The sequence below is a fragment of the Bombina bombina genome, chromosome 5 (genome assembly GCF_027579735.1).
Source record: "Bombina bombina isolate aBomBom1 chromosome 5, aBomBom1.pri, whole genome shotgun sequence".
In the NCBI taxonomy this organism is placed as follows: Eukaryota; Metazoa; Chordata; class Amphibia; order Anura; family Bombinatoridae; genus Bombina; species Bombina bombina.
This window is the reverse complement of record NC_069503.1, coordinates 133,040,694-133,057,498: the sequence shown is the minus strand read 5'-3', so window position 1 is coordinate 133,057,498 and position 16,805 is coordinate 133,040,694. Positions and strand designations below refer to the sequence as shown.

The following is a 16,805-nucleotide window of genomic DNA, read 5'->3' as shown; positions in this document are numbered from 1 at the left end:
GCTGTAAAAGGTACAGCAGGAATATAGTTACTTTGATTTGTGTCTTTAATGTACACAAAAGTTTGCTAATTGTTTTACACTCATGATGTTAGTTTGACAAGACAAGGGTCATATTTAAAGGGACACTGAGGTCTTAATATAAATATAGGCAAAACTTTCCTACTTTTAAAACGGCAAAAATGAAAAAAGTGATTTCTGAACAAGCAGTTCCATACTAAAATTTAATGACGACATACTTTGCAAAATGTAGGGAAACAGTAGAAAATGTAAACAATCCTATAAAATATCAATAATGTCACTTACCAGTGAGGACTGTCAATAAATAACAAGAGGCAATAATCATTATAAAAAAAAAACTAAAGTATTAATAAAAAAAAGCTTAAACATTAGACTTCTGCCCATCCCTATTAGCCATAACTTTTTCCACTTGAATACATATATCCACAATTTTATGATTATTCATATCCACTATGCAACTGTTTGTTTTTTTACTATATTCCTTAATGTCCTTATTGATTTTTGTAGGCTGTGTTGAATCATATTTTGTGTTACTTGTGGTTAGAGAATACATACAAAACTGAATAAATACATGCAGACAGTGTAGAAAGGAAAATAGTTGTATTTTCTCATTCTTACCTCATTCTGTCTTTCTGTTTATGGTACAGGCTGGGACTGTGGTCTGGATCGGGATCCTTGTTTATACTGACCCTGCTGGCCTGCGCACATACCTAACATTTCAAGTCACAGACCAAAGCCCCTTAGGTGGCGAAGTGATGCCCCCAATCCCTGTGCCTGTTCTGCCTGTTTCTGATCCCCAGAGTGCTCTGTCAGTTTTCCCTACGGGCTCCTCCCAACTTCTAGAGAACCAGTCACAACAAAGAGACCGGAAAGAGATGCTGGATACCTTGAGAGGATCGTTGGAAGGAAGCCCTGGTGTATGGGGAGATGGGACAGAGGAAGACCACAGCAAGTCAAAACCAGAGAACAGAGAGGACCGGGCTCACACTGAGGTCACCTGGGGACCAGGAGATGAGGAGACTTGGAGGAAACTATCCTACAGACACTGGCCCACACTATTCAGCTACTACAACATTACTCTGGCAAAAAAGTAAGTGGCCGGACCATCCACATAGCTTAGATCAGACCTCTCTTCCAGTTAGAGAATTTCATGCCAGTTTTTATTTTCTTTATTAAATAATGTCAGACACATAAGCAGAGTGCACATCATTGTCAGCTTATTTACACAGACAATGCCCAAATTAACATTTGTATATAATATATCATCTTTTTGTGAGAATTAAAGATTGAGCAAGTTTTTTCCACGCAGCAGGTAAGCAATACGGAAGGTAAGAGCCTTGTGTATTACAGTCCTGTTGGTAACATAACGTGTTTACTTGATGACTAGCACAGCTCTCCATCTATTATGAAGCCAATGTTTTTTTTTATTAACACTAGAGGAATCTCACTCTTACTTTCATATAGTGACAAAGTATGTTCTAGTGCAGTACAGTGTTTTTGTGTGTGATTCAAACTTATACATAATTGCAGCCATCCAAGGCAAAGAGAGGAGAAGATATAGGGAAAGGTTGAAAAGAGCACAGTATATACGCATATTCATTTTATGATTGGCTGATGGCTGTCATGATACAGGTGGAGGGAAATTTGGATTAACTTCAACATTTGCCAAAAATATTCTACTTCTCAATTCAAATACAAAGAAATTGCTTTTACATTGTCTTTTTATTGTGTATTTGTCATTTTTTTTTAATTCTACTGTATTTAATGGTCCTTTAAGATTAGGTAAACAAAAAATTGAATGAGGCAGTGAAAATGAAGCATAAGGCCATCTACTTACGACCAGTTTATTAATGCTTAATGTGGTTTTTAAATGCAGGTACATCAGCATTCTACCCATGATCCCCATTACAATCTACCTGACTCCCCAAGAAGTTTCTGAAGAAAGGCATCCCAGCGAGAATCAGCACTCGTACCCTTTTCTCCCACAGCGGGATGGGCGCCTAGAGGAAGGCTGGGGTGGTGGTGAGGGCAAGGCAGCCGAATCACCACCTAAAGCTCGCGGACCTGAAGATGTCACCTTGTACAAGTAAGAACCCCTCTCATATTTGATTAAAGGGACACTGAACCCAAATTTTTTCTTTCGGAATTCAGATAGAGCATGCAATTTTAAGCAACTTTTTAATTTACTCCTATTATCAATTTTTCTTCTTTCTCTTGCTATATTTATTTGAAAAGAAGGCATCTAAGTTGTTTTTTGGTTCAGACCTCTGGACAGTACATTTTTATTGGTGGATGAATTTATCCACCAATCAGCAAGGACAACCCAGGTTGTTCACCAAAAATTGGCCGGCATCTAAACTTACATTCTTGCATTTCAAATAAAGATACCAAGAGAATGAAGAAAATTTGAAAATAGGAGTAAATTAGAAAGTTGCTTAAAATTTCATGCTATATCTGAATCCCGAAAGAAAAAATGTGGGTTCATTGTCCCTTTAACTAAATGGCTTAATAATGTCACATCCATCTATTTCCTGTGACCTTTTTTTAAAATGGCAAGAACCGTCTCCTGTTTTAATGGACGGAAACATTACTCTGCCACCATGATTTCCATGTCAGTCAGAGGGGGACAAAATCTTATTTGGATTATGTCATTTAAGTTTGCGATTACAACGGACACATGAGCAGATGAGACAAGCATACATTTCCATCTTAATGGGAGGAGAGTCCACTGCTTCATTCATTACTTGTGGGAATTAAGAACCTGGCCACCAGGAAGAGGCAAAGATACCCCAGCCAAAGGCTTAAATACCTCCCTCACTCCCTTCATCCCCCAGTCATTCTTTGACTTTCGTCACAGGAGGTTTGCAGAGAAGTGTCGGAAGATCGGCGTAGTCTCTTATGGAGGGTAGTACTCTTCGCAATGGGACTGGAGTTTTAAGTAGTCCTGTCAGCCTTTCAGTGAGAGCATGGGAGTCCGGAGATGCAGGGAGAGTCTGTGAAACCATCCCGAATCAGATTAACAGCTGCATAAGCAATCCACGTTGACGAGTTTTGCTGCCTGCTTTCTGCTCTCAAGTCCATGTCAGGAGCGATGCTACTAACCTGTCACACTTGAAAGACCGTGTTCCTGTTCCATGGCGTAGATTCTGATAAGATTGTTTCATTTATACACATAGGATAACGTAAGAAGACAGGGTCACAGTGTGTCTCCTTTTATCTGTATAGAATCAGGGGTTAATACCCCCAGAAGGGAGGTTATTGAACGGGGGGCGGGGGGGGGCGGGGTTTGTACATAATATTATTTGTGTTCTATTGCTGTGACATGTGTGAAATGAGGCTCTGTCAGTGTGTGAACAGTCAGTTTTTTATGGAGAGATTGGCACGTGCCTTTTTTGGCACGTTTTTTCTCTGGTGCAGGGGCGATCCTGCATGGCACTCCATGTGACCGGGGTGTGGCCTTTTTCAACTTCCTCTTCTTGACCGGCGGTTGTAGGAGACAAAGCGTTTTCTCTGAGGTCCGGGTCATAGGAGGTGGTGAATGCTATATATATATATATATATATATATATATATATATATATATATATATATATATATATATATATAAAGGTGCCATTTAAATTTATCTAGTCCACAATAAAGGCAAAAGCTATGGAGGACTCTGATATGTTAGGGGGTACTCCCTCTTTAATTAAACCTAACAACTGTGTATATTGTGAGGAGGTCCCGGTTGATACGCCTGATCAACTCTGTTCCACATGCTTTGATAAGATTGCAATATCTAAAAAAGAATAAGGTACTTAGTACAACTGAGCAGTCCACCTCTGAGGGTTCTCCGTCCCATGAGGTGCGTTCCCTACATCTCCTATTACACATGCAGCTCCCCAGGGCCCTGCTAATCCTCCCGCGGGAGGGGCCCTTTGGCCGCCAGATTTCGCTGATCAACTACTACTTTCAATGCCTTATCTCGCCCTGCTAAGCGCAAGCGAAAGGTGAAGCACAGCTATCCGTCCTAGGGGTTATCTACACCGCTAGATGTTTCTGACAGAATATCTGCGGATGAGGACGACTCCGACTTTCTGGGACGCAATCAGTGACTTCTAGACCTCCATCTGCGGAGGAGCCAGATTTTAAATTCAAAATGGAGCATTTGCGCTCTCTACTAAAAGAGGTGCTTGCTACCTTAGAGGTTCCAGAGCCGAAACCGCCGGAGGAACCTTCGATCCCTTAGCTAGATAGGGTGTACGATGGCAGGATAGTACCACAGACCTTCCAGGTTCCCGTTAAGATGGCTAATATTATTAAGAATGAGTGTGAGAAGCTTGGTTCATCTTTCTCCCCATCTGCTTCTTTTAATATGCTGTTCCCTGTTCCGGACTCGCAACTTGGGCTTTGGGTTGCCATTCCTAAGGTGTATGGTGCTATTTCTACGCTAGCTAAGCAAACGACTATCCTGCTAGAGTATAGTTCTAAGTTCAAGGAGCCCATGGATAAAAAAAATGGAATCCATGTTGAGGAAGATGTTCCAACTCACGGGGTTTGTTTTTCAACCAGCAGTGGCAGTCGCTGCTGTGGCTGGAGCTGCTACCTATTGGTGTGACGCTCTGTCAGCTATGGTCGAGGTGGAGAACCCCTTGAGGAGATACAGGAACTAATTAAGGCCTTAAGGGTAGCTCATTCGTTTATCTGCGACGCAAATATGCAGATTATTCGCCTGAATGCCAAGACATCAGGTTCTTCTGTTCTAGGCCGCAGGGCTCTGTGGTTAAAGTCGTGGTCTGCGGACATGACTTCTAAGTCGAGATTACTTTCCCTCCTGTTTCAGGGGAAGGTTCTCTTTGGTCTAGGTCTGGACTCTATCATATCCACGGTGACAGGGGGCAAGGGTGCCTTCCTACCGCAGGATAAGAAGAATAAACTTAAGGAGAACTTTTCGTCCCTTTTGTTCGGACAAGTCTCAATGCCAGCAGCCTGCCGCAAAGACCGAGCAGTCCAAGGGATCTTGGAAACAAGCAGAGTAAGAAGCCCGCCGAGACAAAATCGGCATGAAGGGCGGCCCCCAATGCGTTTCTGGATCGCGTAGGGGGCAGACTATATATTTTTGCGGAGGCATGAATAGGAGACGTTCAGGACCCTTGGGTTCTGTAGGACATAGCCCAGGGCTACAGGATATGATTCAAAACTCATCCGCACAGAGGCAGATTCCTCCTGTCAAACTTATCTTCAAGACCAGAGAAGAGACGCCTTCCTAGGATGCGTGAGGAGTTATTGCCCCAATCCCTCTGGCAGAAAGAATTCTGGACCTAAAATGCCTGAACAAGTTTCTGTCAGTCCCATCGTTCAAAATGGAGACGATCAGGTCGATTCTGCCCCTTGTCCAAGAGGGGCAATTCATGACCACAATAGATTTGAAGGATGCTTACCTTCACGTGCCAATCTACAAGGATCATTTTAAGTTCCTAAGATTCACATTTCTGGACCAACACTTCCAGTTTGTGGCCCTAACGTTCAGTCTGGTGACCGCCCCAAGAGTCTTTACGAGGGTTCTGGGAGCGCTGCTTGCGGTAGCGAGAGCCAGAGGTATAGCAGGGGTGCCTTATCTGGACGATATCCTGGTCCAAGCTCCATCCTGCAGTCTCGCGGAGGATCACTCGAGGGCTCTTCTTCGATCCCACGGATGGAAGATAAACGAAGGAAAGAGTTCTCTGGTCCCCAGCAACATGGTGGAATTTCTGGGTACGATAATATATTCCATTTCCATGAAGATATTCTTGAGAGATCAGAGACGTTCCAAGATTGCATCCAGCTGTCTGGCCCTTCAGACATCCTCAAGGCCATCTGTGGCCTGGTGTATGGAGGTGATTGGTCTTATGGTATCCAGCATAGATGTCATTCCATTCGCCAGGTTCCATCTCATACCTCTTCAGCTATGCATGCTGAGACAATGGAACGGCGATCACTTAGCTCTATCCCAACAGATATCTCTGGACAACCGAGTGAGGGAGTCCCTCTCTTGGTGGACATCCAGGGGACATCCTTTTTTTGACCATCCTGGGAGATTGTGACCACGGACGCAAGTCTATCAGGATGGGGAGCTGTTTGGGGTGCCAGAAGAGCACTGGGCAGGAGGACTCGAGAGGAGTCAACTCTACCGATAAATATCCTGGAACTGCTAGCAATATTCAACTCTGAGGGCTTGGCCCCTCCTGGAGTCTTCCCGGTTCATCAGATTCCAGTCTGACAATATTACCTCTGTGGCTTACATAAACCATCAGGGGGGTACGAGAAGCTCCCTAACCATGAGGGAAGTATCTCGGATTCTGGAATGGGCAGAGACTCACAACTGTTAGCTCTCAGCGATCCACATTCCGGGTGTGGACAACTGGGAAGTGGATTTTCTCAGCAGACAATCGTTTCATCCGGGGGAATGGTCTCTCCATCCTGAGATGTTTGCGGAGATCTGCAACAGATGGGGGATGCCGGAGATAGACCTCATGGTGTTTAGACTCAACTTCAAGCTACCCAAATACGTGTCGCGGTCCAGGGATCCCCAGGCAGAACTGATAGATGCCTTAGCGGTGCCTTGGGAGGTCAACCTAATTTACATTTCTTCTGTTAAGTGTGATCAGTCCACGGGTCATCATTACTTCTGGGATATTACTCCTCCCCAACAGGAAGTGCAAGAGGATTCACCCAGCAGAGCTGCATATAGCTCCTCCCCTCTACGTCACTCCCAGTCATTCTCTTGCACCCAACGACTAGATAGTATGTGTGAGAGGACTATGGTGATTATACTTAGTTTTATATCTTCAATCAAAAGTTTGTTATTTTAAAATAGCACCGGAGTGTGTTATTATCTCTCTGGCAGAGTTTGAAGAAGAATCTACCAGAGTTTTTGTTATGATTTTAGCCGGAGTAGTTAAGATCATATTGCTGTTTCTCGGCCATCTGAGGAGAGGTAAACTTCAGATCAGGGGACAGCGGGCAGATGAATCTGCATAGAGGTATGTAGCAGTTTTTATTTTCTGACAATGGAATTGATGAGAAAATCCTGCCATACCGATATAATGTCATGTATGTATACTTTACACTTCAGTATTCTGGGGAATGGTACTTCACTAGAATTACACTGTAAGAAATACATAAAGCTGTTTAATAACTAGAGATTATGTTTAACGTTTTTGCTGGAATGTAAAATCGTTTTCATTTACTGAGGTACTGAGTGAATAAATGTTTGGGCACTATTTTTCCACTTGGCAGTTGCTTAATCTGTTTTCTGACAGTTTCTGTTCTCCCTCACTGCTGTGTGTGAGGGGGAGGGGCCGTTTTTTGGCGCTTTTACTACGCATCAAATATTTCAGTCAGCAACTCATTGTATTCCCTGCATGATCCGGTTCATCTCTACAGAGCTCAGGGGTCTTCAAAACTTATTTTGAGGGAGGTAATTTCTCTCAGCAGAGCTGTGAGAATTATAGTTTGACTGAGATAAAAAACGTTTATTCTGTAATTTGTTTCCTGCTTTCAGAATTTGTTATCTTTGCTAATGGGATTAAACCTTTGCTAAAGTTGTGTTATTTACAAGGATTGAGGCTATAACTGTTTCAATTTATTAATTTTCAACTGTCATAGATCTTCTGTGCTTCTTAAAGGCACAGTACGTTTTAATATTATTCTAATTGAATTGTATTTCCAAGTTACAAGTTTATTTGCTAGTGTGTTAAACATGTCTGATTCAGAGGATGATACCTGTGTCATTTGTTGCAATGCCAAAGTGGAGCCCAATAGAAATTTATGTACTAACTGTATTGATGCTACTTTAAATAAAAGTCAATCTGTACAAATTGAACAAATTTCACCAAACAACGAGGGGAGAGTTATGCCGACTAACTCGCCTCACGTGTCAGTACCTACATCTCCCGCTCAGAGGGAGGTGCGTGATATTGTAGCGCCGAGTACATCTGGGCGGCCATTACAAATCACATTACAGGATATGGCTACTGTTATGACTGAGGTTTTGGCTAAATTACCAGAACTAAGAGGTAAGCGTGATCACTCTGGGGTGAGAACAGAGTGCGCTGATAATATTAGGGCCATGTCAGACACTGCGTCACAGGTGGCAGAACATGAGGACGGAGAACTTCATTCTGTGGGTGACGGTTCTGATCCAAACAGACTGGATTCAGATATTTCAAATTTTAAATTTAAACTGGAAAACCTCCGTGTATTAATAGGGGAGGTGTTAGCGGCTCTGAATGATTGTAACACAGTTGCAATACCAGAGAAAATGTGTAGGTTGGATAAATATTTTGCGGTACCGACGAGTACTGAGGTTTTTCCTATACCTAAGAGACTTACTGAAATTGTTACTAAGGAGTGGGATAGACCCGGTGTGCCGTTCTCACCCCCTCCGATATTTAGAAAAATGTTTCCAATAGACGCCACCACAAGGGACTTATGGCAAACGGTCCCTAAGGTGGAGGGAGCAGTTTCTACCTTAGCTAAGCGTACCACTATCCCGGTGGAGGATAGCTGTGCTTTTTCAGATCCAATGGATAAAAAATTAGAGGGTTACCTTAAGAAAATGTTTGTTCAACAAGGTTTTATATTGCAACCCCTTGCATGCATTGCGCCGATCACGGCTGCAGCGGCATTCTGGATTGAGTCTCTGGAAGAGAACATTGGTTCAGCTACTCTGGACGACATTACGGACAGGCTTAGAGTCCTTAAACTAGCTAATTCATTCATTTCGGAGGCCGTAGTACATCTTACTAAACTTACGGCAAAGAATTCAGGATTCGCCATTCAGGCACGCAGGGCGCTGTGGCTAAAATCCTGGTCAGCTGATGCTACTTCTAAGTCTAAATTGCTTAATATACCTTTCAAAGGGCAGACCTTATTCGGGCCCGGGTTGAAAGAGATTATCGCTGACATTACGGGAGGTAAAGGCCATGCCCTGCCTCAGGACAAAGCCAAGACTAGACAGTCTAATTTTCGTTCCTTTCGTAATTTCAAAGCAGGAGCAGCATCAACTTCCTCTGCACCAAAACAGGAAGGAGCTGTTGCTCGCTACAGACAAGGCTGGAAACCTAACCAGTCCTGGAACAAGGGCAAGCAGACTAGGAAACCTGCTGCTGCCCCTAAAACAGCATGAATTGAGGGCCCCCGATCCGGGATCGGATCTAGTGGGGGGCAGACTTTCTCTCTTCGCCCAGGCTTGGGCAAGAGATGTTCAGGATCCCTGGGCGCTAGAGATAATATCTCAGGGATACCTTCTGGACTTCAAATACTCTCCTCCAAGAGAGAGATTTCATCTGTCAAGATTGTCAACAATCCAGACAAAGAAAGAGGCGTTTCTACGCTGCGTACAAGAGCTCTTGTTAATGGGAGTAATCCATCCAGTTCCACGATCGGAACAGGGACAGGGGTTTTACTCAAATCTGTTTGTGGTTCCCAAAAAAGAGGGAACTTTCAGACCAATCCTGGACTTAAAGATCCTAAACAAATTCCTAAGAGTTCCATCGTTCAAGATGGAGACTATTCGGACAATTTTACCTATGATCCAAGAGGGTCAGTACATGACCACTGTAGATTTAAAAGATGCTTACCTTCACATACCGATTCACAAAGATCATTATCGGTACCTAAGGTTTGCCTTCCTAGACAGGCATTACCAGTTTGTGGCTCTTCCATTCGGTTTGGCTACAGCTCCAAGAATCTTCACAAAGGTTCTGGGTGCTCTTCTGGCGGTACTAAGACCGCGGGGAATCTCGGTAGCTCCATACCTAGACGACATTCTGATACAAGCTTCAAGCTTTCAAACTGCCAAGTCTCATACAGAGTTAGTGCTGGCATTTCTAAGGTCACATGGATGGAAGGTGAACGAAAAGAAAAGTTCACTCGTTCCACTCACAAGAGTTCCCTTCCTGGGGACTCTTATAGATTCTGTAGAAATGAAGATTTACCTGACAGAGGACAGGCTAACAAGACTTCAAAGTGCTTGCCGCACCCTTCATTCCATTCAACACCCGTCAGTGGCTCAATGCATGGAGGTAATCGGCTTAATGGTAGCGGCAATGGACATAGTACCCTTTGCACGCTTACACCTCAGACCACTGCAACTGTGCATGCTAAGTCAGTGGAATGGGGATTACTCAGACTTATCCCCTTCTCTGAATCTGGATCAAGAGACCAGAAATTCTCTTCTATGGTGGCTTTCTCTGCCACATCTGTCCAGGGGGATGCCATTCAGCAGACCAGACTGGACAATTGTAACAACAGACGCCAGCCTTCTAGGTTGGGGTGCCGTCTGGAATTCTCTGAAGGCTCAGGGACAATGGAGTCAGGAGGAGAGTCTCCTGCCAATAAACATTCTGGAATTGAGAGCAGTTCTCAATGCCCTCCTGGCTTGGCCCCAGTTGACAACTCGGGGGTTCATCAGGTTTCAGTCGGACAACATCACGACTGTAGCTTACATCAACCATCAGGGAGGGACAAGAAGCTCCCTAGCTATGATGGAAGTATCAAAGATAATTTGCTGGGCAGAGTCTCACTCTTGCCACCTGTCAGCAATCCACATCCCGGGAGTGGAGAACTGGGAGGCGGATTTCTTAAGTCGTCAGACTTTTCATCCGGGGGAGTGGGAACTTCATCCGGAGGTCTTTGCCCAAATACTTCGACGTTGGGGCAAACCAGAGATAGATCTCATGGCGTCTCGACAGAACGCCAAGCTTCCTCGTTACGGGTCCAGATCCAGGGATCCAGGAGCAGTCCTGATAGATGCTCTGAGAGCACCTTGGGACTTCAGGATGGCTTACGTGTTTCCACCCTTCCCGTTGCTTCCTCGATTGATTGCCAGAATCAAACAAGAGAGAGCATCAGTGATTCTAATAGCACCTGCGTGGCCACGCAGGACTTGGTATGCAGACCTGGTGGACATGTCATCCTGTCCACCTTGGTCTCTACCTCTGAAACAGGACCTTCTGATACAGGGTCCCTTCAAACATCAAAATCTAACTTCTCTGAAGCTGACTGCTTGGAAATTGAACGCTTGATTTTATCAAGACGTGGGTTTTCTGAGTCAGTTATTGATACCTTAATACAGGCTAGGAAACCTGTTACCAGAAAGATTTACCATAAGATATGGCGTAAATACCTATATTGGTGTGAATCCAAAGGTTACTCTTGGAGTAAGGTTAGGATTCCTAGGATATTGTCTTTTCTACAAGAAGGTTTAGAAAAGGGTTTATCTGCTAGTTCATTAAAGGGACAGATCTCAGCTCTGTCCATTCTGTTACACAAACGTCTGTCAGAAGTTCCTGACGTCCAGGCTTTTTGTCAGGCTTTGGCCAGGATTAAGCCTGTGTTTAAAACTGTTGCTCCACCATGGAGTTTAAACCTTGTTCTTAATGTTTTACAGGGCGTTCCGTTTGAACCCCTTCATTCCATTGATATAAAGTTGTTATCTTGGAAAGTTCTATTTTTAATGGCTATTTCCTCGGCTCGAAGAGTCTCTGAATTATGAGCCTTACATTGTGATTCTCCTTATTTGATTTTTCATTCGGATAAGGTAGTCCTGCGTACTAAACCTGGGTTCTTACCTAAGGTAGTTACTAACAGGAATATCAATCAAGAGATTGTTGTTCCTTCTTTATGCCCAAATCCTTCTTCAAAGAAGGAACGTCTACTGCACAACCTGGATGTAGTCCGTGCTCTAAAATTTTACTTACAGGCAACTAAGGAATTTCGACAAACGTCTTCTCTGTTTGTCATTTACTCTGGGCAGAGGAGAGGTCAAAAAGCTTCCGCTACCTCTCTTTCTTTTTGGCTTCGTAGCATAATTCGTTTAGCTTATGAGACTGCTGGACAGCAGCCTCCTGAAAGAATTACAGCTCATTCTACTAGAGCTGTGGCTTCCACTTGGGCCTTCAAGAATGAGGCCTCTGTTGAACAGATTTGCAAGGCTGCAACTTGGTCTTCGCTTCATACTTTTTCCAAATTTTACAAATTTGACACTTTTGCTTCATCGGAGGCTATTTTTGGGAGAAAGGTTCTTCAGGCAGTGGTTCCTTCTGTATAAAGAGCCTGCCTATCCCTCCCGTCATCCGTGTACTTTTGCTTTGGTATTGGTATCCCAGAAGTAATGATGACCCGTGGACTGATCACACTTAACAGAAGAAAACATAATTTATGCTTACCTGATAAATTCCTTTCTTCTGTAGTGTGATCAGTCCACGGCCCGCCCTGTTTTTAAGGCAGGTAAATATTTTTTAATTTATACTCCAGTCACCACTTCACCCTTGGCTTTTCCTTTCTCGTTGGTCCTTGGTCGAATGACTGGGAGTGACGTAGAGGGGAGGAGCTATATGCAGCTCTGCTGGGTGAATCCTCTTGCACTTCCTGTTGGGGAGGAGTAATATCCCAGAAGTAATGATGACCCGTGGACTGATCACACTACAGAAGAAAGGAATTTATCAGGTAAGCATAAATTATGTTTTTTCCTCCGTTACCACTTCCTCGAGTGGTGGCCCGCATCAAACAGGAGCCAGCTTCAGCCATTCTGATTGCTCCATTGTGGTCGTGGAGGACGTGGTTTGCGGATCTGGTGGCGGCTACTTGGTCCTCCTTACACAATTTTACAAAATTTTACAAAATTTGACTTTTTTGCTTCAGCGGAAGCAGCTTTTGGGAGAAAGGTTCTGCAGGCTCTGGTGCCCTCAGTATAGGGTCCGCCTCTTTTTACCCCCCCGTTCTCATTCAGTGTCCTCTAGAGCTTGGGTATTTGGTCCCACAAGTAATGAATGAAGCAATGGACTCTCCTCCCATTAAGATGGAAAACATAAATTACCTGAGGATTTCATTTCCATCTGTGGGAGGAGAGTCCACTGCTCCCACCCGTTTCTCCGGTGGGCGTGGACCTAAATTTAATAATTTTTTTCTGGCACCATTTATACCCTGATATTTCTCCTACTGTTCCTTGTTCCCTTGACAGAATGACTGGGGGATGAGGGGAGTGGGGGAGGTTTTTAAACCTTTGGCTGGGGTGTCTTTGCCTCCTCCTGGTGGCCAGGTTCTTAATTCCCACAAGTAATGAATGAAGCAGTGCACTCTCCTCCCACAGATGGAAATGAAATTATCAGGTAAGCATAATTTATGTTTTTATTTTAGTTTTGGCTTACTATCTCCAATGAAAGGGTAATCTCATAAATATGCTGGATTTCACAAGTGGTGGTACTCCCAAAGGATATCCTTTTTAGTGCTAGAATAATGTAGTTAATTTCAAAAAAAGGAACAATATGGGCAAATGTACTACATTTGACATAGTTTTGCTTTTAATGAGTACAGAAGTATATTTTCCACAAAGCAGAGTGTGGGTTTGAGTGGTACCTATGATTTTCATAGTTCTGAAGAAGATTAGACAAGACATTGGTTTTTGTGTTGGACCATTAAAGGGACTGTCCAATGATATCTGTTTCATCATACAAAATTGGTATGTTGTTTTTCTCTGTGTTGGTTTGAACCTTTTACAATGTAGGCTTATATGTTTCTGCATATGTTATTTAATATTATTCTCTCCTCTCCATCTCTCACATATGATTGTCCTGTACATTGTTATATTTGTGTACTGTTTTATATTGCACTCATTCTCTTTCTCCCTCTCTCACATATGACTGTCCTGTACATTGTTATATTTGTGTACTGTTTTATATTGCACTCATACCTTGTCTTCACATTTACTCTCTTTAGCCTGGTTCTGCTCCCTTTTACTATTCTCATGCACTCCCTTAACCATCTCTATATTCTCACTTCCTTACATTGCAGAGTTGCTGCTCTGGGCTTGGCTTCCGGTATTCTTCTTGTCCTGCTGTTCTTCTGTCTGTACCGACTGCTGTGTCCTAAAAACTATGGCCAGAATGGCCTTTCCCACAGCCGGAGGAAAAAGGGTGAGCTACCCTGCGATGACTATGGTTATTCCCCTCCTGAGACCGAGATTGTGCCTCTTGTGCTGCGAGGTCACCTGATGGTGCGTTATATTTTATGCATTGGTTGCTTAACTGTATCTTGATAAGTAGACATCTAGATTTTGAGCTAAACGTTTGATAACAATAATTCACATAAATGGAAAAAAAACAATTCCTGGGTGCTCACTCTTTCTTTACCTGCAGGATATTGAGTGTTTAGCCAGCGATGGAATGTTGCTCGTCAGCTGCTGTTTGGCTGGTCAGATCAGAGTATGGGATGCTCAGACTGGAGACTGCCTAACTGTCATTCCCAAGCAGAGGTGAGAGAACAAGCCTTTACTACTGTTCCAAGGACCCCAGCCTCAGATTATACAAATCCATTCATACAGATACAAAGGCTAACAGTACATGCAATTTACTTACTAGTCTTCCCAGTATAATACAGGTATCGGTGGACAATGTGTAAATGGGTAACAGTCTATACAAATCCCTGTACCTATTCAAGCAGTTGCTAGTAGATACAGAAGTTCCCAGTAGCACCGATAAATACAGATCGTGACCATTTCTATATAGAGAGGATTACATGCAGATACCAGTGTTTTCAATACATACATATCCCACACACCCCATCATTTATAGATTGTAGTACCTCATTACATAAATCTTTTAGATTATACATTAAATAAAACCCATGATTTTTTCTCCTTTAGGCTACGCAGAGAAAGCAGTGGGATTTTTGAATACCAGGAATGCTGGGAACAAATGTCTGATTACAAGGAGGATTCTCTTGATACTTATCCGGTAAAAAGGAGGCTGACTCCTCTATTTTATGATCAGCCAGACCTTTCCAGTCTGATAGATACAAACTTCTCAGAACAGGTCAATCAAGAGGACCCCGGGGCCCGACAGAGGTTGGCCTGCATCAAGCAGGAGAGAGACCCTGGGGGATATGACTTTAGTAGTCTTGTTCAGAAGGCCTTTGAGGAGAATGGAGCACCCACTTTGGGAACCTCTCCTGTTTTTTCCCCCACCCTATATGGACGCTGCCAGTCATCAGGCAGGCGTAGCCGGTCACCAGGGGACTCTGTGGATGAGAGATGTACCCCGATTAGACGGAAGAGCTCTGGTGAAGAGACCTATTACTGTAATGGGACAATCTCGCCCGTTTCTGGCTGGGCAGAGGATTTTGAAAGCTCTGTTTGGAGTTTGGGCCTACAGGGAAACCTGATAGTAGCTGGAAGGAGTAATGGAAACTTAGAGGTAAGTGTGGAGCCTAAATGCACTAAGCTATTTGAGCGCCAGCATAAAATGTATATTTTTTTTTTCACGTAATTAGCAAGAGTCCATGAGCTAGTGACGTATGGGATATACATTCCTACCAGGAGGGGCAAAGTTTCCCAAACCTCAAAATGCCTATAAATACACCCCTCACCACACCCACAAATCAGTTTTACAAACTTTGCCTCCTGTGGAGGTGGTGAAGTAAGTTTTTGCTAGATTCTACGTTGATATGCGCTCCGCAGCAGGTTGGAGCCCGGTTTTCCTCTCAGCGTGCAGTGAATGTCAGAGGGATGTGAAGAGAGTATTGCCTATTTGAATTCAATGATCTCCTTCTACGGGGTCTATTTCATAGGTTCTCTGTTATCGGTCGTAGAGATTCATCTCTTACCTCCCTTTTCAGATCGACAATATACTCTTATATATACCATTACCTCTACTGATTCTCGTTTCAGTACTGGTTTGGCTTTCTACTACATGTAGATGAGTGTCCTGGGGTAAGTAAGTCTTATTTTTGTGACACTCTAAGCTATGGTTGGGCACTTTTATATAAAGTTCTAAATATTTGTGTTTAAACATTTATTTGCCTTGATTCAGGATGTTCAATATTCCTTATTTTAGACAGTCAGTTTCATCATTTGGGATAATGCATTTGAATAATCAATTTTTTTCTTACCTTAAAAATTTGACTTTTTTCCCTGTGGGCTGTTAGGCTCGCGGGGGCTGAAAATGCTTCATTTTATTGCGTCATTCTTGGCGCTGACTTTTTTGGCGCAAAAAAAATTTCTTTGTATTTCCTGCGTCATACTTGTCACCGGAAGTTGCGTCATTTTTTGACGTTTTTGCGCCAAAAGTGTTGGCGTTACCGGATGTGGCGTAATTTTTGGCGCTAAAAGCATTTAGGCGCCAAATAATGTGGGCGTCTTTTTTGGCGCTAAAAAATTTGGGCGTCATTATTGTCTCCACTTTATTTAAGTCTCATTGTTTATTTGCTTCTGGTTGCTAGAAGCTTGTTCACTGGCATTTTTTCCCATTCCTGAAACTGTCATTTAAGGAATTTGATCAATTTTGCTTTATATGTTGTTTTTTTCTATTACATATTGCAAGATGTCTCAGATTGACCCTGAATCAGAAAATACTTCTGGAAAATCGCTGCCTGATGCTGGATCTACCAAAGTTAAGTGTATTTGCTGTAAACTTGTGGTATCTGTTCCTCCAGCTGTTGTTTGTAATGCATGTCATGACAAACTTATTAATGCAGATATTTCTCCAATATAGGTGTGTCCGGTCCACGGCGTCATCCTTACTTGTGGGATATTCTCTTCCCCAACAGGAAATGGCAAAGAGCCCAGCAAAGCTGGTCACATGATCCCTCCTAGGCTCCGCCTACCCCAGTCATTCTCTTTGCCGTTGCACAGGCAACATCTCCACGGAGATGGTTAAGAGTTTTTTTGGTGTTTAAATGTATTCCCACCGTTTCCTCTCATTCCCAGGCTGGTAGCCAGGATCAATCAGGAGAGGGCTTCGGTGATCTTGATAGCTCCTGCGTGG

At 43.3% G+C, this 16,805-nt stretch overlaps 1 protein-coding gene across 3 annotated transcripts in view; it reads left to right on the top strand.

Moving 5' to 3' along the window:
* Positions 1–16,805, top strand: part of SCAP (SREBF chaperone) — a 490,982-nt gene that overhangs the window by 359,722 nt on the left and 114,455 nt on the right. For all 3 annotated transcript variants that reach the window (XM_053713699.1, XM_053713698.1, XM_053713700.1), the window contains 5 exons: positions 666–1,108; positions 1,895–2,104; positions 13,837–14,038; positions 14,181–14,296; positions 14,687–15,236. In XM_053713699.1, coding sequence (XP_053569674.1) covers positions 666–1,108; positions 1,895–2,104; positions 13,837–14,038; positions 14,181–14,296; positions 14,687–15,236 — 1,521 coding nt within the window. The remainder of the gene's footprint in view (positions 1–665; positions 1,109–1,894; positions 2,105–13,836; positions 14,039–14,180; positions 14,297–14,686; positions 15,237–16,805) is intronic.